At 42.5% G+C, this 27,774-nt stretch overlaps 1 protein-coding gene across 2 annotated transcripts; it reads left to right on the top strand.

Annotated features, from left to right (window-relative positions):
• Window positions 1–1,058: 1,058 nt before the first annotated feature.
• LOC117428934 (mitogen-activated protein kinase 14A) lies at window positions 1,059–27,437 on the top strand. 2 transcript variants are annotated; one of them, XM_034047976.3, is made up of 12 exons: window positions 1,059–1,556; window positions 11,856–11,985; window positions 12,821–12,879; window positions 15,023–15,134; window positions 15,972–16,001; window positions 16,487–16,534; window positions 16,795–16,909; window positions 17,071–17,142; window positions 21,479–21,558; window positions 23,898–23,976; window positions 24,411–24,584; window positions 25,377–27,437. In XM_034047976.3, exons 1-12 carry the CDS (start codon window positions 1,438–1,440, stop codon window positions 25,442–25,444), a joined length of 1,086 nt encoding a protein of 361 aa, XP_033903867.3. In that variant the 5' UTR covers window positions 1,059–1,437; the 3' UTR covers window positions 25,445–27,437. The 2 variants fall into 2 exon arrangements, with proteins under 2 accessions (XP_033903867.3, XP_033903875.3); XM_034047984.3 differs by lacking the exon at window positions 21,479–21,558 and adding an exon at window positions 22,810–22,889 and having other exon boundaries at window positions 1,060–1,556.
• The last annotated feature ends 337 nt before the right edge of the window (window positions 27,438–27,774 follow it).

The following is a 27,774-nucleotide window of genomic DNA, read 5'->3' as shown; positions in this document are numbered from 1 at the left end:
GTTTGTGTTCCCCAGATCTTAGGTTATTAATATAAAGGGTAAAGAGGATTGGTCCAAGGACTGAACACCAGCACATCTGTCAGCATCTAAAGTTAGTGCTACATCGTGAATAAGAACAGCAGAGTGTGCTGTGATTGGATCGAAATCCAGATTGATGATCTGCTAGGATATTGTTCTGTTGTAAAAAACTCTTTCATGCTCATTTACTAAACTCTCAAATATTTTAGCAATAACTGGTAAAAGAGATATAGGTCTATAATTAAGACCTGGATGATCGCCTCCCTTAAAAACAGGGACATTGTGTGCCACTTTCCACATTGATGGCATTTAGTAAGAGAGAGAGATTAAATAAATTAGCTAATGGCTGAGCAATAAGGCTAGCTGCTACTTTAAAAAAAATACAGCACCAGACTACCTGGACCAACTGACATTTCATGATCAAGATTCGTTAATAATTGAAGTACCTGCTGTTTTTATACAGTACTATGAAAGTACAACTTAGCTGTAGTCTTTTGCTGTCTTAGATCAGTTAAATTAGAATCAATACGTGACAGAGTCCAGTGTTACAGAATGTTCAAATGCTTGACTAGCCCTAATAAAATGCCTTTTAAAGCAATCAATAATGTATTTACCCTCAGTATAATTAAAATGTCACGTGTTGAGAGCTGATGATACACCCGCACATTGTATACTTTTCACGTTTCCAGAATGTGTGTGGGTCATTCACATTGCCAGTGGTTAGTCTCAAAAAGTAATCTGATTTCAAAATTAAATGCGTGCATTTATTCTTCAAAGTACGAAACTGTTGCCAATCATGTTCACATTTTGATTCTGGATGTGTGCTGGCCGTTGTACTGTAGACCAAATGCAAATTATAATAAAGAAATTCATTTAAAAATAAATAAATAAATAAATAAGGGCAGTCTTGCAGTGCTCGGAACAGACCTGGCAGCGACAGCAGATTTGGGGAGTTTGCAAAAATTCCTCATGCGTTTACGCTCGTGGGAACTCCCCACATTGCAGGATTTTAATTTTCCTTTTCCTCCTTGCTCCGCCCAGGGATGCTTTGCACATATCAACCATCGGTCAGTTAAACGAGCTCCCGCGAGAAGCGCTGCTGAACGCGAGAGAGGCGTGTAGAGGAGCGAGTTGCACTGCGAGTTCTAGAAAGGCTGTGAGCGATAAGGCACTGCAGCAGAAAAGGCAACCGAGAGAACAAACCGGAGATCAAAAAAAAAACAAACAAAAAAAAAAACTGGTCTTGTATCGCTGCAACCACCGTCTATCTTACTCCTACTGTTAGCTTTTCAAACGCACCTGGATCTTTGCAACTGAGGGCGCCTGCATGTAATTTTTACGTTTAAATTGTTTTAAAAAAGCAGAAGTTCAGACAAATTGGTGTGTTCCTGCTCGTGCAGGGGATTCGTTTCTGTAGGAATGTCGCACAAGGAGAGACCCACTTTCTACCGACAGGAGGTCAACAAAACAATCTGGGAAGTCCCGGAGCGGTATCAGAGTCTGTCGCCGGTTGGTTCTGGTGCTTACGGAACAGTATGGTAAATATATATTTGATTGCATTTAGTGGTTAGGTTATTGCACAAGTCATTGCGTTACGTTGGCATTGCAGGCTTACAGGCCCGTGTTCTTGCTCAATCAAAGCTGACACACACACGCAGGCCCGCCTCACTTCACTGACACACACACTCAGTCCAGTTGTTCACTCCATACATATACATATTACAGCCATTCCTGCAAAGAAGGTGCGTCAAAGATGAATGCCTGGACTGAACAACATAGGTTTGCCGTTGTGATCTGCAGCCCTCTTTTGTTATAAAAAATAGAAAAGGATTTCAGTGTTGCATGCATTTGTACCCTTTGATGCTGTGTAAATAATAAAAAAAAACACATGCTTTGCAGTGAGGTACCTGCACATTAACTGTAAGGCTTTTTAAAAGCAGGTTTGTAAATCGTGGTGTGCTTACTTTTTTAATGGAGTTGTCCATTGTCCAGAGTTATAGTGTTGTCACTTGCAGTGTTTAGCTAGCTTTCTTTGTTGTACCTACTTGCTTAGGCGGCTAGACCTACATGGAAACTATCCCGATTCATTTTTTGTATTAACGTATTTTATTACATAATGCAGATATGATTTTTACAGAACAGGCACGTCCTGTGTGTAGTTTCTCCAGTTATGGGGCTAGGTTCTCATTTATATTTTGGAGCCGCTCTGTTTCAAATGTATAACAAAAAAAAAAGATAGATATTTTGTACTGCCGACTACAGTCCCAAGAGATTCAAATTTTGTTTTTAACAGGAGCTTGTAACTGTGTGAGTTTGTTTTTAAAGCTGAAACATTGTGTTAACATGTTGCTTTACCGTGTTTTTTTTTCTGTCGGGGTCAAATAGCAAGCCCAGCGGGACATGCAGCAAGTATTATAAACTTCTCATTTAACGATACATATGTTTGGTAGGATCCGGTGATACGCGTTGTTTTGTTTTTTTATGATGCACCAATCATTTCTTTCTTCTGCAGCCCTAGTCAAGTAGTTTGGCTTGAAGGTCACACAGCAGTGCATCAGAGCGATTGGTTTTCCAAACTTTTAAAGAATTGATTAGCTTTGTACACAACCACCTCTATCTTTCGTGGTAGGACTACACTTTGCATATTTATAGTTTTGAAACATTCTGCGTCTTTAAAAAATAAATATTATTATTATTATTATTATTATTATTATTATTATTATTATTATTATTATTTCTTAGCAGACGCCCTTATCCAGGGCGACTTACAATTGTTACAACATATCACATTATACATTATTTCACATTATACAGATATCAAATTATTTTTACATACAATTACCCATTTATACAGTTGGGTTTTTACTGGAGCAATTTTAGGTAAAGTACCTTGCTCAAGGGTACAACAGCAGTGTCCCCCACTGGGGATTGAACCCACAACCCTCTGGTCAAGAGACCAGAGCCCTAACCACTACTCCACACTGCTGCCCTACAAATACAAATAAGATCCAAATAAAAGTTGCAAGTGGTTGTGAGACCCCTTGTGTGTTTGGCAAGGTATTTCGCTTATCAGTACAGTATGAGCTTGCTTTATTGCTATTCTGTACTGTAGTGAGCATCTGTTTATGTAAGACTATATGATGTAATGGCAGTATCGACAGTTATGACTCAGTAAGGTGGATTAGTTGGAGCTCTCAAAGGTCCACGGCCCATGAAGTCATCATACTTAAACACTTAAATTAGAATTTGCAACATTTTTTGGGGGTGTGGTGCCCCATATAAATATGTTCTTGTGTTTTGTGCTCTGATCAGTAACATCAGCATGACAAACAGCATTTTGTTCTGCTTCCTGATCAGAGCTGGGTGTTGTGTTTAACCTCCTTCTGCTGCAAATATAACCCGAGCACACTGATTTCATCGGGTCTGGTCTTGTGTCCTTGTCCTACCCCTACAGCTAAAACTACATATGTTTTTGTGGGGGAATGTAAACAAACTAAAAGGTTGTGTAAATTGCACAGGTAGGTGTGGGAGACTGCAGAAAGCAGACATTCATTTTATTTGTAAACACTATACTCTTCACACATGCAACAAAATGTTTTATATTTCGTATTCTGGACAGGCACTTCAAGGATCAGAGGGCATGCAGTTAAGTGTAATCCTGGCTAGTGCTGAAGGCACTCTGTTTGACCCGTCTCTTAGTTAGGTGACGGGGCTTGCTGCAGGTTTACTTTCATCTATTGCTTTCAGACCTGTGTTCCCCTGTGGATGAGAGGGCTGCACATTCCTTTGTGTTTGAGACCGTGAAGCAGTGTGGGATAGTGCATGCAGCGGGTCCTGTAGGAACCAACACTGAGGAAAGCAGCAAACGAATAGCGTCTAGGCCAGGGAATGTTTTGGAAAGCACCAGTCGCTCCATACAGCACCTGAGAAGGAAAGGGGGATTCCTAATGCATCGGGACAGGCACTGGAGGAATTCAGAAATGGACGATTCTAGAGTTAAAGGATTAACAGCAGAACTGCAGGATGCACCTGCTACTGAATCACCAAATTTAATCAGGGGCGTTTAATGTTAACTTTTATTTAACTTTTATGGTTGTCTGAAGGCTGTTGCTTGGAGAGCAGGTGAAATATTTTGCAGATGCTTCAGTGCACAGATTTAGAATGTGTGACTTAGTCTCTTCTGAGCAGCATGAGGCTACACTCTGTACTTGCATGCCCAAGATTAAGCAGTGTTACCCTGAGGAGGCTACACTCTGTACTTGCAAGCCCCAGATTAAGCAGTGTCACCCTGAGGAGGCTACACTCTGTACTTGCATGCCCCAGATTAAACAGTGGCACCCTGATGAGGCTACAGTACGCTCTGCACTTGCATGCCCCAGATTAAGCAGTGTCACCCTGAGGAGGCTACACTCTGTACTTGCATGCCCCAGATTAAGCAGTGTCACCCTGATGAGGCTACAGTGCGCTCTGTACTTGCATGCACCAGATTAAGGAGTGTCCTCCTGCAGTTCCTCGGACTCTGCTTTCTGCTCTGTTCCCGTCACAGTGCTGTGAGAAATTTGCAAAGCAGACACACTCTTTCCATTGCCTGGTGAGAGGTACCTTTCTCATTGCTGGAGGAATTAAAAAAAAAAAAAAAAAAAAAAAAAAAAAACCTCCAGATGCGGCACTTTAAATCTCAGTGGAGTTACAGAAGCTCAAAACTTTGAAGTGCTTTACCCGGGCCCGTGTGGCATTCTCTACACCTCAGTTACCACTGCACACTTAACAACGTGACTCAATTTTCTGCGTGGTGTACTGTACACAATAAGTATGCAGTTTGAGTAGTCGTCTTTTTTAAAACTTGTTTTATCCCCCCTTGTCTGTTTTCCAATCTGTGTGTGTTTCCATCTGGCCAGCACTAACTTTACAGATAGCAGTGTCTGCAGTTGGATATAGCCTTATTCTTGCATACAGTTGTAAATATCGCTTATTTTTCTCTGTGGCTAAAATACAATAGGTAATAGAGTGTGGTGGGGGGGTGGGATTCCAAAATTTTAGGGGAGAATGGCAACAAAAAAACTATATATATATATATATATATATATATATTTTACTGCATCATTCACACTGGTGTTATTTTAAAATAAGCTGCTTTCAGGAGACCCAACAGCTGTTCATCACTGTGACACAGAGCACTCTCCATTGCTTTTGCCATTGCCTGACGTGAAGTTTTTGCATGCAGCAGAAGAAAAATGCACCAATAGACTCAAAACGAAACCTAAGCTGTGAACTCTGTCACACGATGAGAGGCTTAACTTCAGGCAATCGTAGTTCCAGCTGGGAGTACTTTTAAACAAGCCATGAACCAGATAGGTGGCTTTTACAGTGCCTGAGTAATATGTGCATAACCTTCGGTGCCCTGGCTCCCCAAAATGAATGGGGCTGAGTTTTAAGAGTTAAAGCGAAAGTCACTGCTTGCAAAACAACACCTAGACTAACACTATTTTTATTTTTATTTATTTATTTTAACAGAGCTACTCGATGCAGCTCATAGTGCTTTCGTCACTGACACCCACATCCTTAGAGATTGTTTTAGCGTTTCAGGCATTCAGAATTGGGTGAAAAATACAGTAGCTTGGTGTCTTATAATATCTCTGTGGGATTTTTATGCACTGAAAATTGCAGATATGCGGGAGCAACTTGGAAATTGTGCGATTCTCGCGCTGAAATTCAAGCCGTGTGTGTGTGTGTGTATATATATATATATATATACAGTTATATTTTTTTTTTAAAGAATAATACTTTGTAGCTATCTGATGCACCCTTGTAGGTGTGTCTGTAGTGGAAATCTAAAACAGTGATGAGATGTTTCTGCCAGTAGTGAAGTCCATTCTCTATAAACAAACAAATCACAAAGTTCCTTAACAAGGTGGTTCAGTGTGTATTTATATCAAACAAACTCACGGGGACTTGGCTCACTTGACTGGCAGCTGAAGATAACAATTAAAAAAATAAAATTGGAGTTCCCAGAAGACAGTTGTGGGTGCTGGTTCAGTAACACTGCAGGTTTTCAGTGATCAACACAAGCAGGTTTGTTGACTTGAACAGCAAACACTTGTATTTGTCAGCTGAGTAAGCATGCTGCCACGGCTCTGCAGAGTGTCTGGTCAGATGCAAAGCATCTCTCGCATGTCGCTGCCCAGATTCACACGCGCTCACACTGCAGTAGCGTACATTTCATTTTGAAATCATGCATCTTGCACCTTCACTGTAAGGCTGTCGATCTACGTTTTAATAGAAGTATTTGAACTCTCTGTTTAAATGGTCCTTGTAGCATTTGAAGCGTCACTTCTGAAGCGCAGCTTGATTTACATTCATAGTTATCTTTATAGTTACTTTTTTTGTATTTTTCAGACTGTACACTGATTGGGTTCAGTTACAGTGATTTGTTTACAAAGCATCAAACTGCTTCAGATGATGCAAGATCCTTTTAAAGCTTTACAGCCTTAGTGCAATGTGCTTTTTTAAATGGCCTTTTCCTTGTACTGGAACATGAACTGAAAATGTTTACTCTGTGAATTAGTACGCTGCAGATCGGTCTTTGGACTCAGTGCTATTGTACTTCCACAAGCTGAGCTCTGTTCCCCAAAATGAAAGTGAATTAAACAGGAAAACTACATTTATAGATAGATGGATAGATAGATATAGTATGTATGTATGTATGTATGTATGTATGTATGTATGTATGTATGTATGTATTAAATAGTCAAGCACTAATATTTTTCACTAAGCAACCATTAGCAGTACTGTCTATTCAAAGCATGAACTCTCTATTTGGTTAGTTAAGTTTACTTTGCTTCCTGCATAGTGAAAAGCAGCATGTGCCAGCGGTAACTGGAGGGTGTCTCATCGGATTCACAAGGTCAGACTTGATGCCACAAGAGAAGACGTGCTGGGATGCAACAGCAACAAAGCGAATCCTGCCTTTAGGGAATGTGAACAAACTAGACGGGCAACCAAATGCACAAAAGGCTGCTTAAATTGCGTTTGTGATAACACGTTACAGGAATCTCGTGCAGTGTATCGGTAGAGTTGATGTTTTCATCATGATTGTACGTTCAAGGTATCAACCATCCCAAATATACAAACTGTTTTAATACATATACTGGCGGCGGGCGCTATGCTTTCACACTGTGGTCTTCATGATGACCCCTGTACTGCTGTAGGCCGTGTCATTGGCAAAATCATAGACGAAGAAAAAAAATAGCAAATATATTAAATGATTACTTTTCGCAGGTTTTTACAAAGGAAGACATGGACAACATGCCCCACATGTCGACCTGTTCCTATCCAGTTTTAAATAACTTTAGCATGAGAGGCAAAGGTGTTAAAGGGACTAGGAGCTCTTAAAATAAACAAATCCCCTGGGCTGGATGAGATCCTCCCAATAGTACTCAAAGAAATGAAAGAAGTTATTTACAAACCGCTAACCACGATCATGCAACAGTCTCTTGACACGGGTTGTACCGACAGACTGGAAAATAGCAAACGTAATACTGATCCACAAAAAGGGAGACAAAACTGAAACGGGTAACTACAGACCAATAAGCCTGACTTCTATCATATGTAAACTTATGGAAACTATAATAAGATCCAAAATGGAAAATTACCTATATGGTAACAATATCCTGGGAGAGTATCAGCATGGTTTTAGGAAAGGGAGATCGTGTCTAACTAACCTACTTGACTTTTTTGAGGATGCAACATTGAAAATGGATAATTGTAAAGCACATGACATGGTTTATTTAGATTTCCAGAAAGCTTTTGTCAAAGTCCCGCATAAAAGATTAATTGTCAAATTGAACGCAGTAGGGATTCAAGGAAATGCATGCGCATTAATCTAATCTAATCTAATGATTTAGATTCTGGTAGAGTAAGCAGACGACACAAAAATAGGAGGAGTGGCAAGCACTGTTGCAGCAGCAAAGGTCATTCAAAATGATCTACACAGCATTCACAACTAGGCAGACACATGGCAAATGACATTTAATAGAGAAAAGTGTAAAGTATTGCATGCAGGCAATAAAAATGTGCATTATAAATATCATTTGGGAGAAGCTGAAATTGAGGAAGAGATCTATGAAAACAGTGTGGAGTAGTGGTTAGGGCTCTGGACTCTGGACCGGAGGGTTGTGGGTTCAATCCCCAGTGGGGGACACTGCTGTTGTACCCTCGAGCAAGGTACTTTACCTAGATTGCTCTAGTAAAGTACCCAAAACGCTAGTTACAGTTGGACAGTGGGTCTTGCAGACACTTATCAGCTGTAAATGCACTCAGTTTAATGCTTTTCAGCAATGCAAGTGCATTCAGTAGGTTCAAACCTGCTGTGGTGGGTTGAGGTCATGTGTTCTGTGATCATGAAGACTGCTGAAATGTGGTTTGCACAGTGACATGTGGGTGTGTTGGCGTGATACTCGTGAAATGGTAGTGCTCTGAGTCTTAATGGCTTTGCTGCGCTCTGGGTGTCGGTTTGCAAGCTGTTTCACATGCTGACTGACCGCAAGTTACAGGGGCTTCTGTTTGTTTCTGTCTGATTTATATCTAGAGGAAACTGAGAGCTGCTTCTGAACCTAGCTGGAGGGAATGTTTGCATTGCAAGTCATTTTGCTTGTCTGGCATTGCTGGCAGTGTTGGTGGATTGCCTGGATACATCACACGCCGAGCCAGCCCTGCTGTGCCGAGCAGCAGGCTCACTCTGGGGTTCTTTGTGCTGTAAGGATGCTAACACACTCACCCCACTGCTAACACTGCAGCACCCAGACACGCTCACCCCACTGCTAACACTGCAGCACCTAGACACGCTCACCCCACCGCTAACACTGCAGCACCCAAACACGCTCACCCCACTGCTAACACTGCACACTGCAGCACCCAAACATGCTCACCCCACTGCTAACACTGCAGCACCCAAACACGCTCATCCCACTGCTAACACTGCAGCACCCAAACACGCTCACCCCACTGCTAACACTGCACACTGCAGCACCCAAACACGCTCACCCCACTGCTAACACTGCAGCACCCAAACACGCTCACCCCACTGCTAACACTGCAGCACCCAGACACGCTCACCCCACTGCTAACACTGCAGCACCCAGACACGCTCACCCCACTGCTAACACTGCAGCACCCAGACACGCTCACCCCACTGCTAACACTGCACACTGCAGCACCCAAACACGCTCACCCCACTGCTAACACTGCAGCACCCAGACACGCTCACCCCACTGCTAACACTGCAGCACCCAGACACACTCACCCCACTGCTAACACTGCAGCACCCAGACACGCTCACCCCACTGCTAACACTGCAGCACCCAAACACGCTCACCCCACTGCTAACACTGCAGCACCCAGACACGCTCACCCCACTGCTAACACTGCAGCACCCAGACACGCTCACCCCACCGCTAACACTGCAGCACCCAAACACGCTCACCCCCACTGCTAACACTGCACACTGCAGCACCCAAACACGCTCACCCCACTGCTAACACTGCAGCACCCAAACACGCTCACCCCACTGCTAACACTGCAGCACCCAAACACGCTCACCCCACTGCTAACACTGCAGCACCCAAACACGCTCATCCCACTGCTAACACTGCAGCACCCAAACACGCTCACCCCACTGCTAACACTGCACACTGCAGCACCCAAACATGCTCACCCCACTGCTAACACTGCAGCACCCAAACACGCTCCAGCACAGACCCAAAAAAGTTTTGCATTGCCTAGAATTTTAAGACTGAGAGACATAATTAAAAAAAAAATTCTATATATATGTATATTTATATGTATATGTATATAATGTGGACTGTGCAGGAGGTGTTTGAGGCACTGAGGGGTGAAAGTCGAACCAAAGCAGTGCCTTTTTGATTTACTTGTGGTGTGTGTCAGCTAAGAGTGCAGAGTTTATTGAGTTTTATATTTATTTATATATTTATTTATTTATTTATTTTAAAGAGTGAACTATAAGTAATCTGGTCACCAAAGAAACTTCAATTATTTATGTATGTATTTTGCTGTGATTAAACATATATATATATATATATATATATATATATATATATATATATATATATATATATATATATATATATATATACACACACACACACAAATATATATATATATATATATATATATATATATATATATATATATATTAGTATATATATATTAGTATATAGTACTGTGCAAAAGTTTTAGGCAGGTGTGAAAAAATGCTGTAAAGTAAGAATGCTTTCAAAAATAGACATGTTAATAGTTTATATTTATCAATTAACAAAATGCGAAGTGAGTAAACAGAAGAAAAATCTAAATCAAATCCATATTTGGTGTGACCACCCTTTGCCTTCAAAACAGCATCAATTCTTCTAGGTACACTTGCACACAGTTTTTGAAGGAACTCGGCAGGTAGGTTGGCCCAAACATCTTGGAGAACTAACCACAGTTCTTCTGTGGATTTAGGCAGCCTCAGTTGCTTCTCTCTCTTCATGTAATCCCAGACAGACTCGATGATGTTGAGATCAGGGCTCTGTGGGGGCCATACCATCACTTCCAGGACTCCTTGTTCTTCTTTATGCAGAAGATAGTTCTTAATGACTTTTGCTGTATGTTTGGGGTCGTTGTCATGCTGCAGAATAAATTTGGGGCCAATCAGATGCCTCCCTGATGGTATTGCATGATGGATAAGTGTCTGCCTGTACTTCTCAGCATTGAGGAGACCATTAATTCTGACCAAATCCCCAACTCCATTTGCAGAAATGCAGCCGCAAACTTGCAAGGAACCTCCACCATGCTTCACTGTTGCCTGCAGACACTCATTCTTGTACCGCTCTCCAGCCCTTCGGCGAACAAACTGCCTTCTGCTACAGCCAAATATTTCAAATTTTGACTCATCAGTCCAGAGCACCTGCTGCCATTTTTCTGCACCCCAGTTCCTGTGTTTTCGTGCATAGTTGAGTCGCTTGGCATTGTTTCCACGTCGGAGGTATGGCTTTTTGGCCGCAAGTCTTCCATGAAGGCCACTTCTGACCAGACTTCTCCGGACAGTAGATGGGTGTACCAGGGTCCCACTGTTTTCTGCCAATTCTGAGCTGATGGCACTGCTGGACATCTTCTGATTGCGAAGGGAAGTAAGCATGATGTGTCTTTCATCTGCTGCAGTAAGTTTCCTTGGCCGACCACTGCGTCTACGGTCCTCAACGTTTCTTTGTGCTTCTTCAGAAGAGCTTGTACAGCACATCTGGAAACCCCTGTCTGCCTTGAAATTTCTGCCTGGGAGAGACCTTGCTGATGCAGTATAACTACCTTGTGTGTTGTTGCTGTGCTCAGTCTTGCCATGGTGTATGACGTTCCTCACCCAGTTTTATTCCTCCTACACAGCTGTTTCTGTTTCAGTTAATGATTGTGTTTCAACCTACATCTTGAATTGATGATCATTAGCACCTGTTTGGTATAATTGTTTAATCATACACCTGACGATATGCCTACAAAATCCCTGACTTTGTGCAAGTGTACCTATAAGAATTGATGCTGGTTTGAAGGCAAAGGGTGGTCACACCAAATATTGATTTGATTTAGATTTTTCTTCTGTTCACTCACTTTGCATTTTGTTAATTGATAAATAAAATCTATTAACATGTCTATTTTTGAAAGCATTCTTACTTTACAGCATTTTTTCACACCTGCCTAAAACCTTTGCACAGTACTATATATATATATATATATATATATATATATATATATATATATATATATAATTTGTATGTATCTCTCTATTTCAACAGCTCCTCCACTGATGTCACATCAGACCTCAAGGTGGCTGTGAAGAAGCTTTCCAGACCTTTTCAATCCATCATTCATGCAAAGAGGACTTACAGAGAGCTGCGGCTGCTGAAACACATGAAACACGAGAATGTAAGTGCAGACAGCCACCCCGCTGCATGGCAATGTTCAGTGTAGTGCTGCTGCAAAGCTAATGGAAGCTCTCCGTGCAAGATCATGTCCTCTCAAGCACTGCAAGCACAGCCCTCCACTCTGCAAACTGGTCTGCTCTTGGGTTAAAAAGCTGCCACTGTACTAATGGTTTAAAAGATTGCCTTTGATTACATTAAGTTACAGAAGGAATATTTTCTTGTGTGGCTGTGGCCCAGTCTTGGCCAGCTACCTGCAGACTCACTTTCCGATTCTCCCCCTGCACAATGCTTTGCTCCCTGGAGTAAACCCTGTTGCAAGGTCTGCTTGCCTTGAGCTGTGACTTCATCCATGTAACCGCAAAACCTCTTTTTCTGGCTGCTATTTTTCTAAAATTCTAAAAAAGATTAATGTGGAGTTGTTATCTATTCTCTTTCAAAAAGGCTGCCAGAGTTCTGTGGCTGTTTTTAAATACATGAAATCAAAAGCCTTTGGGGTTGTGTTTCACAAAGCACAGGGTGCACACCTTTCCATATTTCTACTAGTGATTTTGTGTTGCCTTTTAAGTGACTAACTCTTGTGCAAGTCTGATGCCAACATTGATTTTAAAACAGAGCTTGAAGCCAATATATATATTTTACTATGAGTTTTATAACAGAGCTTGTTACCGATACACTATGGCTAATCAAGTTTGTAGCAAAACCTGAAATTGATGAACCTGCTATGCAATAGGAGTCTTATTTCCATTCCTGTTATTACTGTAAAATTGCTAATCAAGAAACCAGCATTCTATGACAATACTGTTTCTTTATTTGTGGGCCTGTTTCTCTTCCTCTAGGTGATTGGACTATTGGATGTTTTCACACCAGCAACAAGCCTGGAAGAATTCAATGATGTGTAAGTTAAACCTCATGCCCATCTCATAGCTACATTCTAAACAATATAATCCTCTGTTTCATGTGTTTAACACAGTACAGTGTTACTCAACGCATAATGAAAAAAATGAATTCTGTCACTTCTGTAATGAAATACTGGCTCTGCCAAAGGGAAACGGTGTTAAATAGGATGACTGAGTTCCACTGAGATCTGAACATATCTATACTGCTCTTCTGGACAAGAAAGGAAGGACTGGCTTTATCAAGGCAATTCATGTCAGTCAGGCGTTGGTTATTTCAGAAGTGAGGATTATTGAAGATGGAGAACAAAGTGTCTCCAGTGGTAGTCTGCTCAAAATACATTAGCTAAAGTAGAAATGGATTAATAACAGCAGCAGTGCATTCTCCACAGCACACAATGTTTTTATTGTTTTGAAAGATGCATTTCCACTGAGTAAACACAGCTCATGAGCTGCCTGAAACAAAGAAGATTCAATCTTGTTTACCTTCCTAATGGAGAATCCAGCGATTCTCAGCAGTGAGCTGCATCTATCATCTCCTGACCACAAACTCGAGATGTGCACGAGCTATAATAATGGACAGTTCATTATTACTGCGCTGAAGACCTGGAGATGTTGAATTTTCTCTTTGACTCAAATGGTAATACTTGAATTTTAAAATTGCAAAGCGCATCAGAGTATAACAAAGTGCAGTAAGGTAGACTTTGACGCTGTTGAAAGGAGCGCTAACCAAGGTTGTAAATGAGTTAACTTGCATGTGGCCTGACTGCAGCGAGACCCCTGCAGTGAGTCTGCACTTCTGTCCAGGGAGAGGGTTTGTAATACTGTTGCTCATACTAAGGGATTGGGAAGGGGATGTTCCGAACTGTTTTAAGGGCTCTCTTCTTGTTCTTGGCTGCCCAAGCTCGGAGTCGGATTGGTGCTTTCCTCACTCTGGCCCCTGCGGGGTTAGCAGGAAATTAAATCCCGCTCTTGCATGAATGCCATGCGATGACTCTGGTTGGATTGAAGAGTTTTTATTTATTTCTAGCAGGCCAACACAGGCTGTAAAACAAGGTAGAAAGAAGCAGGACTACACTGTTTGTAAGTCATTAATTCAGCTCAAATTTAAGTTTAAAACGAATAAATCAGAAAATCAGTGTACAGGATTCATTTGCGCAGGCCTACTAAACAATGAGCAGCACACATCAAGGGTGGATTTAAGACTCCCTGCATAGCAGTTTGGTCCATTCCTGGTTTTGCTATGAGTTTAGTAAGACACGCCTGAGCCTGTTACCTATACACTGCAGCAAATCAAGCTCGTATTAAAACCTAGAATGGGTGAAACTGCGATGCAAAAGGAGTCTCATTTCCATCGCTCCACATGGAACTCATTCGAACAGGAAATGTCGTGGCCTAATGCAATCGCCAGACTGCCTTCTGACATTCTTAAACCCTGGACCCTTTGTGTACGGAGACCCTGTGTCAGAGATACTTGGGCATCAAGAGATAACACTGCTGAGATGTGCAGTGCCTGTGATTGAATTCCGGATTAGTCACTTTCTCCAGCTTTTTCTCTTTGGATGCAAGAACTACAGGTCTTGGAAGGAAGTGTGTGTTTTGGTTTGTTCGTTTACATTTTTTGCTTGTAACAAAATGGCTTTTCAACGGATGTGTTTCTGTTTGGGTAACTGCAACTCATTCCTGCTATTTCCTATAATCTTTCTTGGTGAGTATTCTTTGATGTGGATTCGATGTTCTTCTGCCAGACAGTTACTTCAACGTTTAGGTTGCCTGTCAGCCCTTTGCTGAAATAAAATGACTGAGACACAGCATCTGCAGTGAGAGAAAAGAAAACAATGATGATAATTAATAAAGGTTAATGATATTTAATAAGGATAACACGTTCTTAATGGAAGCCAGTGATGCCATGTCTGCTGAATAATTCTTTGTTGTCCTAGTAACAGGGAGATCCCTCTTGGTAATGCATTAAAAGCAGAACCCTTTATTCCTCCCAGGGACTTGCAGCACACACACAGACACGCTGCATTTTTAATGACTGCGGTTGTCTTTATGAAAGATGCACAGATACAGCATATATATGATATTCTATTCCAGTACGTGAACAGTGTTGATTTGAGAGTAACTGTTAACACACTGCTCCAGGTACCTGGTGACACACCTGATGGGAGCAGATCTGAACAACATTGTGAAATGTCAGAAGCTCACAGATGACCACGTGCAGTTTCTAATCTACCAGATTCTCCGAGGTCTCAAGGTAGGCAGCTACAGCACTTCTTTATGTTCAGGAATGTCTCTTGGTGGCTTTCCAGTTGGACGTGTTTCAATAGAGTCCTTTTAGTACCACTTTCTCATTGGATAAGATTACATTGACTGTACGCACTGCACCCTGCCTCTAGAAAAATGGATTAACCGTATTGATTATCACATCTAAGACTACATGTACAATAATGGTTATTGGCATGCATCTGTGTATCACACTTACATTTTTAGATATTTCCAGAGAAGCGGTTATCCATTTGATCCTCGGTAAGGATATCTACTGGGACAAGTTAAAGGCTGCTGAGAAATAAATAAATAAATAATAAGTTAAAGAATGTGAAGAACAGAGGGAACCGCCTTATTGGCAGACACATGTTCCAACCTGTTCAGAGGTCATCATACCAACAGCTTGGAATTGTGGCTGATTCCCTTGACAACCAGTTCAGTTTGGGAGGGGAGGGGAGGGTTGCTGGTGCAGTGTTATAGGCCTGTGGTGTTTCACAAGCACACCTGTTTGTGTGTGTGTGTGTGTGTGGATATTGTACCAGATCTGCTTCTTATTGCGCTTCAGGATCATTGTGTCATGACTCTTCACTTGCTTGGCTAATGATGAACCAGTTCACCTTCATTTCATGTACTTTTGTTTACAAGAAGCTGTTCAACTCTCTGTGAATGCATGTTTGCCAGGCCCTGTATTTGATTTATTTATACATTTGACATATAACTTGTCAAAGAATGCAATGTGGTATAGATTATGATGACTATGGTTTATGCACAACTATAAATTGTTCATTGTCGCCAATTAATTTTTATTTTCTTTTTCCCCCTCCAGTATATACATTCAGCTGATATAATTCACAGAGTAAGTATCTCAGTATCTCTAGTGTAATCCCTGTGGAGCCGCAAGTATTTTATAGGCAACTGTAAGTGTACTACAGCTGCTCCTGTTTACTTTCTAAAGTGATATGAGGCTAGTTAGCTATTCATGCAGTGCTGAGTTACAATATTGAATATTGGAGAACCATTAGCATGCAAACAGATTTATTTTTATTATCGTCCCCTCTCGCTGTGTGACCAGCCTGGACTGGAAATGAAACGTGCCTGTGTAAATATTGAATTGAGTGATGTAAAGATTTCATTGCGCTCTGTTTGGAGGCACAGCTCATTGTGCATTGCTGATTGAACTCTGGTATCTCGGGGTGCTTACTGCTGGTGAGGGGAAACAGAAGGAAAGTTGAAATGCAAGGTATTAAGGAGGCCGTGCTTTGTTTTGATGTAGATTTGGTATAATCTGCTTTTAAAACAGAAACATTGAACAACAACTTCTTTTTCTTCCCCTGCTCTCAGGATCTGAAACCCAGTAATTTGGCAGTAAACGAGGACTGCGAATTGAAGGTGAGAAACTGTACATGCTTTCTGAACTTACAAAGAATATAGATAAGATTAAAATGAGCTTTTATAACTGATTGAACACAGAGTAAAAAGCATGCTGTCTGAATGGCTTTTTATTTTATTTTGTTTGTTTAGTTTCAGCACAGCATTTTGTGGTCCTGTTTTGTTGCCGAAAATTAGCAAACTGACTGATGCCCATTGCATGCAAGGCTCCTCGTGTGTGTGTGTCTTGTTTTGTTCATGGTGCCCTTTTGTTTTCCCAGATTCTGGACTTTGGTCTGGCCCGTCACACGGATGATGAGATGACAGGCTATGTGGCGACGCGGTGGTACAGAGCCCCTGAGATCATGCTGAACTGGATGCACTACAACCAGACAGGTGTGCGGCAGGGACATGACTGTGCTCTGTCTGTGCAGTACACACACACACACACACATACACACACACACACACACACACACACACACACACACACACACAAACGCATATATATATTTGCATGTGTACGCCTGTTTTAAAACCTGTGTTTCTTTTTGTAGTTGATATTTGGTCGGTCGGGTGCATTATGGCTGAGTTGCTCACCGGAAGGACCCTGTTCCCTGGCACAGATCGTATCCTTTTTTATTATTTCCTTTTTGTTTTGTATCCATATCTATTTTTTAAAAGGGCTCATTTTCTTGGGTATTATTCTGCATCCTAACTGCAATAGGATAATCGCGTGATATGCTGGATTCAACGCAGGCTGTTTCCTGTATCCTGTTAAATCAACACATGGATTGTTTTAGTTGGGCTGCAGTTGCCTGCTGTAAAATGATGGGCTTTTAACACAGATTTTATTTTCTGTTTTTTAATTGTTACAAAGTGTTTGTAATTTAAAAAAAAAAAAAAAAAAAAATCTGATTCAATTTCCTGTCAAAGATCCTTCCTGTAGTTAATTAATTTGGCCACCCAGGGGCACTGTGTGCTATAGGAAAAAAAAAAAGTGAATAATGAGCTGTCACATGTGTTTTCTTTTTTGCACATCCTGTTGAGGTTGAAATTACCATTTGGAGCAGGTCAACGTTTAACTGAAAAGCGTTTCCTTTCTTCTTAATAAGAAATTGTTATATGCTTATAGAAATTAATGTGTTGGCTACATTTGTGGCCAAAAGTTAATCATATCATATTAATAATTATTTGGAATTAACCTTGTAATGGCCAAGTATTTGAGAAAGGTTACTATATTAATGTAAGTGGACTATGGGCCCAATTTCTTTTTTTCAACTCTGGGCAAATTGCCCATATAATACATTTAGTATGGAGAGGCAATTTGCCCATTGAGGAAACATAGGACCGAGTTCATTGTACCAAACACAATTAAAGATCTGGCCTGTAACTCATGTAGAGGATGTGCTGGTTAAAAATACGTCCATTTTATGACATGGACCCCCCCCCCCCAGTACAATTCTGGAGTAGGGGTGTATATCTCTCTCTATGTAAAGTACAGTGTCGTCATGCCCCAGTATATACATGGATATTCCATAAGCTTTCAGAATATGTGCTTCTCTCATGTGATTGCAAAATCCACTCTGCATTTTCACAGTAACATTTTTGCCTCTGCATGTTATGCTAACTCCTTGCTTTCAGTGATTCTCTCCGCTTTCACTACGCTTTTGCCTCGTCTTACCTGTTCATCGTGGAGCAAGAAGAGCTTGAATTTGCATGTACCACAGTGCCTGAGATTTGCATGTTCATTTGCCTCTCGTAACCTGTATTCTTACTAACTATTCACACAGACCAGAATTGGAGAATGCGTGTGTTACATGTTACATCTGATTTTATAAATATGCCATATCAATATTTTAATTTGCAGGACAGGTAACTGATATTCCCTGTTACATAAAATGAGAAGAAATACTTGCTAAATTATAATCTTAACAATGTTGCAAAATAAGCACAATTTAAAAAAAATCAATTTTTGTTTTTGTGAAGAATCAATAGCAATACAATAGTGACTCGTTTAATTTGCTCTTTTTCAAATCTTCTTTCAAGAGCACAGAGAACTGGGCGGCAGATTTATGAAATTAGGTGTAACTTATCTAACATTATAGATGGTCTGTGTCTGTGCAACAGAACACAGAATAAAAAAATTACATTACCATGGCATGCTGAATCATGTGGCGTGTGTGTGATTGATTTATTATTTTTTATTCCCCCCCCCCCCCCCCCCCCCCCCCAAGTGCAGTTTTATTGTTAGCACAGAATTTGAGTTTTGTAAAAAAAATATTAGAGTTGCGACAGTTTTAATAGACCCAGGATCGTTGTTCAGCTTCAAGTTCACACCTGACAAACCCACCTTTTGTTCTCAACATGTTTGCCAGAGTTGAGAAATGAATTTGCACACAAACAGTGCTTCATTTTGCTTAAATCCCAACTTGATGCCCCCCTAAACATGATCAGATCAGTAGAGATGCCAAGGTGATTGGTAGCTTTATTTGGACCTTTTCATGTGAGATGTCTTACCCTGCCAGTGAAATTCCATGTGCTCAAGCAATACCTTAATTGGTATTCAGAAACAGTTCTTCTTAGGCTCTCAGACAAACGCAGCAGCTTCACGTCAGTCTGAAGCTGTCGTCATGAGCAGCCAGGGCCTTGATGTGAAGGTTATGCTGTTGACTGCAAGTTTAATCCACAGTAGATGCAGCAGTCACTTATACAGCGCAGTCAGGGCTCTGCAGCAGTCACTTATACAGCGCAGTCAGGGCTCTGCAGCAGTCACTTATACAGCGCAGTCAGGGCTCTGCAGCAGTCACTTATACAGCGCAGTCAGGGCTCTGCAGCAGTCACTTATACAGCGCAGTCAGGGCTCTGCAGCAGTCACTTATACAGCGCAGTCAGAGCTCTGCAGCAGTCACTTATACAGCGCAGTCAGAGCTCTGCAGCAGTCACTTATACAGCGCAGTCAGGGCTCTGCAGCAGTCACTTATACAGCGCAGTCAGGGCTCTGCAGCAGTCACTTATACAGCACAGTCAGGGCTCTGCAGCAGTCACTTATACAGCACAGTCAGGGCTCTGCAGCAGTCACTTATACAGCACAGTCAGGGCTCTGCAGCAGTCACTTATACAGCACAGTCAGAGCTCTGCAGCAGTCACTTATACAGCACAGTCAGAGCTCTGCAGCAGTCACTTATACAGCGCAGTCAGGGCTCTGCAGCAGTCAGCTTGCACAGCACAGTCAGGGCTCTGCAGCAGTCAGCTTGCACAGCACAGTCAGGGCTCTGCAGCAGTCAGCTTGCACAGCACAGTCAGGGCTCTGCAGCAGTCAGCTTGCACAGCACAGTCAGGGCTCTGCAGCAGTCAGCTTGCACAGCACAGTCAGGGCTCTGCAGCAGTCAGCTTGCACAGCACAGTCAGGGCTCTGCAGCAGTCAGCTTGCACAGTCAGGGCTCTGCAGCAGTCAGCTTGCACTGCACAGTCAGGGCTCTGCAGCAGTCAGCTTGCACAGCACAGTCAGGGCTCTGCAGCAGTCGGCTTGCACAGCACAGTCAGGGCTCTGCAGCAGTCGGCTTGCACAGCACAGTCAGGGCTCTGCAGCAGTCGGCTTGCACAGCACAGTCAGGGCTCTGCAGCAGTCAGCTTGCACAGTCAGGGCTCTGCAGCAGTCAGCTTGCACAGTCAGGGCTCTGCAGCAGTCAGCTTGCACAGTCAGGGCTCTGCAGCAGTCAGCTTGCACAGTCAGGGCTCTGCAGCAGTCAGCTTGCAAATTCAGGGCTCTGCAGCAGTCAGCTTGCACAGTCAGGGCTCTGCAGCAGTCAGCTTGCACAGTCAGGGCTCTGCAGCAGTCAGCTTGCACAGTCAGGGCTCTGCAGCAGTCAGCTTGCACAGCACAGTCAGGGCTCTGCAGCAGTCAGCTTGCACAGTCAGGGCTCTGCAGCAGTCAGCTTGCACAGCACAGTCAGGGCTCTGCAGCAGTCAGCTTGCACAGTCAGGGCTCTGCAGCAGTCAGCTTGCACAGTCAGGGCTCTGCAGCAGTCAGCTTGCACAGTCAGGGCTCTGCAGCAGTCAGCTTGCACAGCACAGTCAGGGCTCTGCAGCAGTCAGCTTGCACAGTCAGGGCTCTGCAGCAGTCAGCTTGCACAGTCAGGGCTCTGCAGCAGTCAGCTTGCACAGTCAGGGCTCTGCAGCAGTCAGCTTGCACAGTCAGGGCTCTGCAGCAGTCAGCTTGCACAGTCAGGGCTCTGCAGCAGTCAGCTTGCACAGCACAGTCAGGGCTCTGCAGCAGTCAGCTTGCACAGTCAGGGCTCTGCAGCAGTCAGCTTGCACAGCACTGTCAGGGCTCTGCAGCAGTCAGCTTGCACAGCACAGTCAGGGCTCTGCAGCAGTCAGCTTGCACAGCACAGTCAGGGCTGTGTACATACCATAGATTAGTCGCTTGTACAGCATCTCTGCTTGTTGTGCTTGTTCACTGCTTTCTAACTGACACGTTTGACAACTTTTTTTTTTTTTCTTTTTAATTAACAAAAATAAAAAGCACTTTTACATTTACATGCAGAACTCTAACTCAAATGTCAGCGAGATGCTCTGCATTTGGCTGGAATAAATAAATTCACCGGAGAGTTGGGAGGTGGGTGAATTGACAGATTACCTTTCTGTTCTGTCACCTGGATTGCTGGCATTTGGTACGATGGGTACATTTAAAGTTTCTGGTATCGATGGGGTGGGGGGGGGGGGCTAGTATATTGAGAGAAAGAGAAGTTAGTTTGCCAAAACACTGGCCTTCAGGGTCAGTCCATAGTAAGTACACGTTAATCTGTGGAGTCTGCCTCTTGCACTGTACTGCTGCACCATTTCAAATACACAAGCAGGGTTACTAAAGGTACAGCACACCTGTCGCAACTCTAAGTGGGTTCATCATTTTGTGTTTTGTAGCCTCTTCCCCAAACGTTTTCCTTTATGCTAACCTGTTAGATATTGATCAGTTGAAGCTAATAATGCTGCTCGTCGGGACCCCAGGGTCAGAGCTCTTGATGAAAATATCTTCAGAGTCTGTGAGTTGACTTTGCCTGTGTTCTTGGGCTGCTTTTTTTGTAGTGAAAGGCCTGGCGACTTTTTCTATCCTTTTTTTTTTTTTTTTTTAAACTTGTTTTAAATACAGGGGTGGCATGAAGTTACTTGGCTTGGGGGTATGTCAACACGTGCCATGGCTTTATCAAGCTGTTGTATCTCGCTACAGCCACAGAACACAGCGAGGCCTGTATGTTCATTGATTATGAGCAGTACGTCTGTGTTTTGAGGCTTCGGCTCATTCGTTCAGCATTGTACCGCTCCGTGATGTGAGCTTCAACAACACCCCCTATGGGCCAGTATCAGAGTTCTGGGTAATACTTTCAAATAATGACGGCAATTTCATAATGAATTCTGACTGAACACTGCAGGAATAACACCTCTTGGGCACTTCCTCGGAGCATCCATTAATGCAGCATCCATTATTGAAGTGTTACCAGGTTCTGCACTCTACGTCGGCTAGATAAGTCACAGCATGCGTGGAAGTACCCGCTTCATGTCAACCCTGTGTGTTTTGTCTTTTGTGTGCTCGGACAGCATGAAACTCAGTGCTTCTTTACTGCTTTGATGCAAACTTGAAACACATGAACATGATCTGCTCATAATTTTGGGGGGGAGCGAAACATGCAACACACAAGCTTATTCACATCAGGTGCTCTTTGATTAAGCTTCATTACAAATACTGTAACTGTTACATTACAGTAATGGGGGGGCGGGGGGTATAAAGAAACTGGGTTTCTAACACATTTTTTTCTTCACAGCTTCAGATTTCTTCCTTGCAAAGGGAGTTGTCAGGAATTGAAGGGGTGGGGGGTGGGACTGGAGAGGGAGATGCCCTGTTACTGTAACTCAAGGAAGCTTCAGAATTGCCTGAACCAGACCCCCACCCCCACCGCCACTGCCACCTTTGAATCTTGTAGTCGTCGTCGTCCCCCCCCCCACCACCAAATTCCACCTTCCAAAATGTACCACTGATTTCTGACCACTCCCCTAGTTTTGGTTTTCTAAGAAGTCTCCCGTAATGCTGCATTAATTCACATGTGTTTTTCTGTTGTACTTTGACCCTTACTACTAACCTTGCATGGTGTTGGCGCCTCTTGCTTTGCTTTCCATTTCTTCCTTTCTCTTACACCTTGGAGTGTTTTTGTATGTGAAAACCTTGCAGATATATGTAAAGAAAAGTGTGCTTGTTTTCTTGTGTGTGATTACAAACCCCTTGACCCGGGTATATTAAGATATAAACCAGCTACAGCAGATTATGCGTCTGACAGGGACCCCCCCTGCGACTCTAATTAGCAGGATGCCCAGCCACGAGGTGAGACCCCCCCCTTCATCGGCCTGGGCCGTTTTACAAATTCGTTTTTTTGCACACAGAAGTTACCCCCATTTTGTCTGATATGCTCCTGAGCTACATCTTGATCTGTAAATGATCTACCCATTATTATACACTGCTGCTGTAAGTAGGATCGTGCTTATTTTTGCTGGTATGGCTGGTTTTTAAGATCCAGATTAGCACTAGTCTTGCACTAGCTGATGTTAGGGGAGCTAGTCCGTGGCTTGTGCTAATGAAGTGAACCCAGGCGTCAGTGTGGCAAGCAGGAAGCTTGCTTCCCTGAAGCTGGAACTATCAAGGGGGATGTAAAGTAACTGGGCCGGCAACAAGGTCTGCTGAAGTAAGCGTGCACAGAAGGATAAACATCGCAGCATTTTGTAAACCGGCACCAAGGAATTGTGTCTTGGTGTAATGCTATGCACGGTTACTGTGAGACGCTGCAGCTTTGTAGAATGTATACTAACATGGAATCTAAAGCATGTGTTTTGAAATCAGCATTGCTTGAAGGCATCAAAGCCAGGCATACATAATAACAACAAAAATAGGAAAAAGAGCTAATTATGTGAAGTGTCTTTTGTTGTATGCAGTCAGCTGTTGTTCTAATTAATGGGGGGAGTAGACCGCGGGTGGGGCTGTTCTGGAGGTTCCCCCGCCAGCACCACCACCCCGTAGCGTGTTTTTCGGGGTGTATGTTGCGCTTGCCAATGGTCCTCAAGGGCTGCTTGGAACTCTAATTGCACTTGTAACACCCCGATTGACAGGTCTTGGGAAGCTGCTAGTTGCACTTTCATTTTCTCGGTCTGGCCTAGAATTATACAATCAAGGATAATTGCACAGACATTTTACAAAAGTCTTAAGCTTCTTTTGCAGTGGTGTAAAAATGAGCTGACTGCTTCTGTTTAATCATGGTCCCCATGACAGTAATGTGTGAGAGAGAATGATACTTGTGTGCTGTATGTCATGTTCTGACTTTTTAACCTGTTTCAACAGGCCAGAAATTATATTAACTCTCTGCCTCACATGCCAAAAAGGAACTTTGCAGATGTGTTCATTGGAGCCAATCCAACAGGTAAGCATTGCTGAAATAACAAACCAGTGTTTTAGAAGTCCCTCAGTAATGATAACAAAGTAGAATGATATACAGTTGTGTCAGAACAGCTTCTCTAGAACATGTTGATATGTAATTTCGAAATTCTGTGGCATTGATGCTTTAGCTATTGGAGATGTGCAGAACCCCCCCCCCTACACACGCACGTTTTAACAGTGCGAGTGCTTTATTGGTCATACTAGTAAGGTTTATAGATTGAAATGAGTGCTGTTGTACTTTATTTACACATGAAGTTGACACCATGACAATGTGTCCTGTACGGTACAAATACATGATTATTGTATTTCTAATCCTATGTTAAAAATGCTGTATTTTGTCAGTATGCAAACTCCTATGGTTTGCAGTCACGACATTGACTCGCACATTACCTGGTGTTCTGTTTCTGTGCTGCTCAGCTGTCGACCTCCTGGAGAAGATGCTGGTTCTGGACACAGATAAGAGGATCACGGCGGCCGAGGCGCTGGCACACCCCTACTTCACACAGTACCACGACCCCGACGACGAGCCGGAGGCAGAGCCCTACGATCAGTCCTTCGAGAGCAGGGAGCTGGAGATCGAGGAGTGGAAGAGTAAGTGCTTCGCAGTGGCAGGGCCTGAACCCCCGCATTTCTGAAACTGAGCAACTGGCTTGCATTCTATTGTACAAATAAATAAAGGTTACCAGATTCTTGCTCTGGCTGCATACCCTGAAACAGCAGTCACGGTCCTGGAGGGCTGCTCCACTCCAGGTTTAACAGGTAAAATGATAGAATGAACTGCTTTAGGGTCTGGATGCAGGTTTAATTGGGTCAGTTGAACAATTTAGAGCCGGGTTGGAACGAAGACCAGGAGCGGAAGAGCCAGTCTTGGCCCCCCTGTCCTAAATTCTCCCAGGAGGGGTTTCATACCTTGAAAGCGCTGCACGAGACTTGCACATAGACAAGATAACTACTTCACATGTACTTGCGCTGAAGGCTTCTTCAGCTGTCTTGTGCATATCAAGTCAATAATTGAGCTCAATTCCTCTTCCAGAATCATAACTCAGACTGGTGTACAGCCGCTCTGTACAGCGCTTGAATTGTTTCACATTGTAAATGTTTAAGAAGGAACAGGGTTTAGGGGTCTGTGGGTCCTGTGATACAGGGACCAGCTATTACTTGTTTTAAGGATTGTTTTATCTTTTTTTTTTTTTTTCTTTTGTTTATCCCATTATAACAAATTGATTCAGTGCAGCAGCCCAGGGCTCCGGTAGGTTACTGTCGGCAGTGTTGGAAGCAAAGTCCCTGGACCTTGATGTGAACTCAAGCACACTGTAAGCTCAAGCGATTCCCTCACACTTGGACTGTTTAAAACATCTAATTGATATTTTCTGTTTTTTCCAGGGCTGACCTATGAGGAAGTGATCAGCTTTGAGCCGTCTCCTTTTGATGCAGATGAAATGGAGTCTTGAGTTGTTGGAGTGCTGCTGCTGTTTCACACGCGTTTCGTTTTCCTGTCGCACTGCAAGGACTTTCTAACTCGCTGGACCTTTTCTAAACATCATTCAAGTGCCTGCTGTGTGTCAGTGATGGGGAATCGCTCTCTGTCTGGGTTAAAGGGTTGAGAAGGCTTCTATACAGCTTGGACTAGGTTCTTCCTGCTTGTGGGTTAAACACTTCTGTTTCAGGACTGGGACAAAGTATTTTATTTTGTATTTTTGTTGTTTTCTACCATAAACTTCACTAAGGGTTTTACAGATGAGAGAATGATTAGTTTATATATTTTTAAATGTAATTGAATTAGGTCATCTGGAAAGGCTGGTTAGTTGTTTCTGTTTCTTCTGGAGCATACAGCTACAGTAATTAGACGGTTCCCTTTCCATCTAATGGTGTCATTTTATTTGTAAACGCCGGAGTTGCAAATTGGATTAGGTGCCATGAGCTGCCAGTAGATATGGCAGTCTGTGTGACTTGTGTAATGTGCACCACACCAGGGATGTGGCTCTGAACACAGTAATATTAAACACCACAGCAGTAATATTGTACTTCGTTCACTCGAAGAAGAGAAGAGACGTCCTCTTGTAATATGCAAGCCAATTCATACTGGTATTGTGTTTTTATAATTTTGCGCTATTTGGAATTGTCACAGTATTATAAATTGAATGCAAGTGAAATACTTTGCAGAATAGTGCTAGGAACGATCTTAAATTGCAGTTTGGAGGGAGTTCATTTTTTTAAATGCAAATGATCAGATGAAAGGGTAAGTGGTAGAAAGACACCTGTGTGTGTGTGTGTGATTTGTGTTTTTTTTATTGAATATTGTGCAATTCATTTTAAACAGGTTCATTCTCATGTTGGAGGTTTCCAGTTCAATTTTGATTTCAAAGCTTAACATATCGTGTGTGTGTGAGAGAGAGTAATCCTTAAGGAATATGCTGTTTTCAAAGTAAAACAATTTGTCCCAGTTTCTCTTTTGTGTATTTTACCATGTCAGGTCACTGTGACTGTTCAGTATTTTCTATGTTAAGCTTTTGCAAGCACTTGTAATTCAGATATATGTTTGTAAGCCTTCATATTAATGTAATAGTGCATGCACACTGTGTACACAGACCTGGGGAGCCCTCTTGAGCTTGAGCCAGGGTGCACCTCTCGTTTTATCTTAGAAACGTTTTAGTTATTTGAAAGTAAACACTTGTTTTTCTTTCATTAATATTATTATTAATATAAATTAGTGGTTTGAAGAACCTGAAACTTCATTTTGGAGTGGGCAATCAGAAGAGAGACCAAAAATCTGAGATTGCAAACAGAGAAGCTGAATGCATTTCTTTATATAAACTGGTGAAGCGATTTAAGGAGCGTGCTTTACTTGTTTCCACGATCGCGCACCGCACCCTCTCGCACGCTACAGGACAGGCCTGGGGTCTGCTTCTCAAGTTCTTGCAGATGTGTCTCCGAAGTTTTGACACGAGACACGCTCAATCCCAGCAAAATCCATTCAGGTATAAATAGAATATTTACAAAATGCAGTTCAGGATGTACATACATAGATCAGTTGTTTGGGGAGGGAGGGGTAGTTTTTATCGTGTTTTCATTGTAAACTCGATCCTGTAAAGCAATATCTCTGACAAGCATGTCTTTTCTTTTTGATGTGTGTGTGTGTGTGTGTGCGTGTGTGTATGTATAAGGGATTCGGAATGGGAATGTTTTAATAGTGCAAATGTAAAAAAAAAAAAGTTAAAATACAATAAAATGAAAAAGTTAGCATAACAAATATTTATAAATGGGTGCGTCAACACAATGTTCGTTTTTTGGGGTTTTTTTTAGAATACACTTCCATTATGCAGAGATTAAAACTCCTGTTCTATTGTGTACTCGTAATGATTCATCGTCCTGTTAAGTGATGCAATCTAGAGTAACCATGCAGTACCACTGTTTCAAAATAAATAAAGGCAATTATTTTTCAAATACTGTCTGTCTGTTTCTTATTGGGAAGAGATTGTAGCAGAAGCACTAAAGAAGTCTGTTGGTAAAGAAGCCGATGATCCTTCGACAACAACTAAACAGGCTGTCCAGCTCTGGGCTGGGTGGGATAGGGTTTTTCTGCACCTGTGTGCAGTGTGGCATTCTTGTACTGGGCTGGGTGGGATAGGGTTTTTCTGCACCTGTGTGCAGTGTGGCATTCTTGCACTGGGCTGGATGGGTTAGGGTTTTTCTGCACCTGTGTGCAGTGTGGCATTCTTGCACTGGGCTGGGTGGGATAGGGTTTTTCTGCACCTGTGTGCAGTGTGGCATTCTTGCACTG

The sequence above is a fragment of the Acipenser ruthenus genome, chromosome 29 (assembly GCF_902713425.1).
Source record: "Acipenser ruthenus chromosome 29, fAciRut3.2 maternal haplotype, whole genome shotgun sequence".
Classification (NCBI taxonomy): Eukaryota; Metazoa; Chordata; class Actinopteri; order Acipenseriformes; family Acipenseridae; genus Acipenser; species Acipenser ruthenus.
This window is presented reverse-complemented; position numbering and strand designations above follow the sequence as displayed.

What these genes read in the sequence shown, in the direction of transcription:
- LOC117428934 (XM_034047976.3), top strand. Translation starts at nt 1,438, where the DNA reads ATGTCGCACAAGGAGAGACCCACTTTCTACCGACAGGAGGTCAACAAA. An exon ending in GGTGCTTACGGAACAGTATG is followed by an intron (nt 1,557 to 11,855) that starts GTAAATATATAT and finishes CTATTTCAACAG; the next exon opens with CTCCTCCACTGATGTCACAT. An exon ending in GGAGATCGAGGAGTGGAAGA is followed by an intron (nt 24,585 to 25,376) that starts GTAAGTGCTTCG and finishes TGTTTTTTCCAG; the next exon opens with GGCTGACCTATGAGGAAGTG.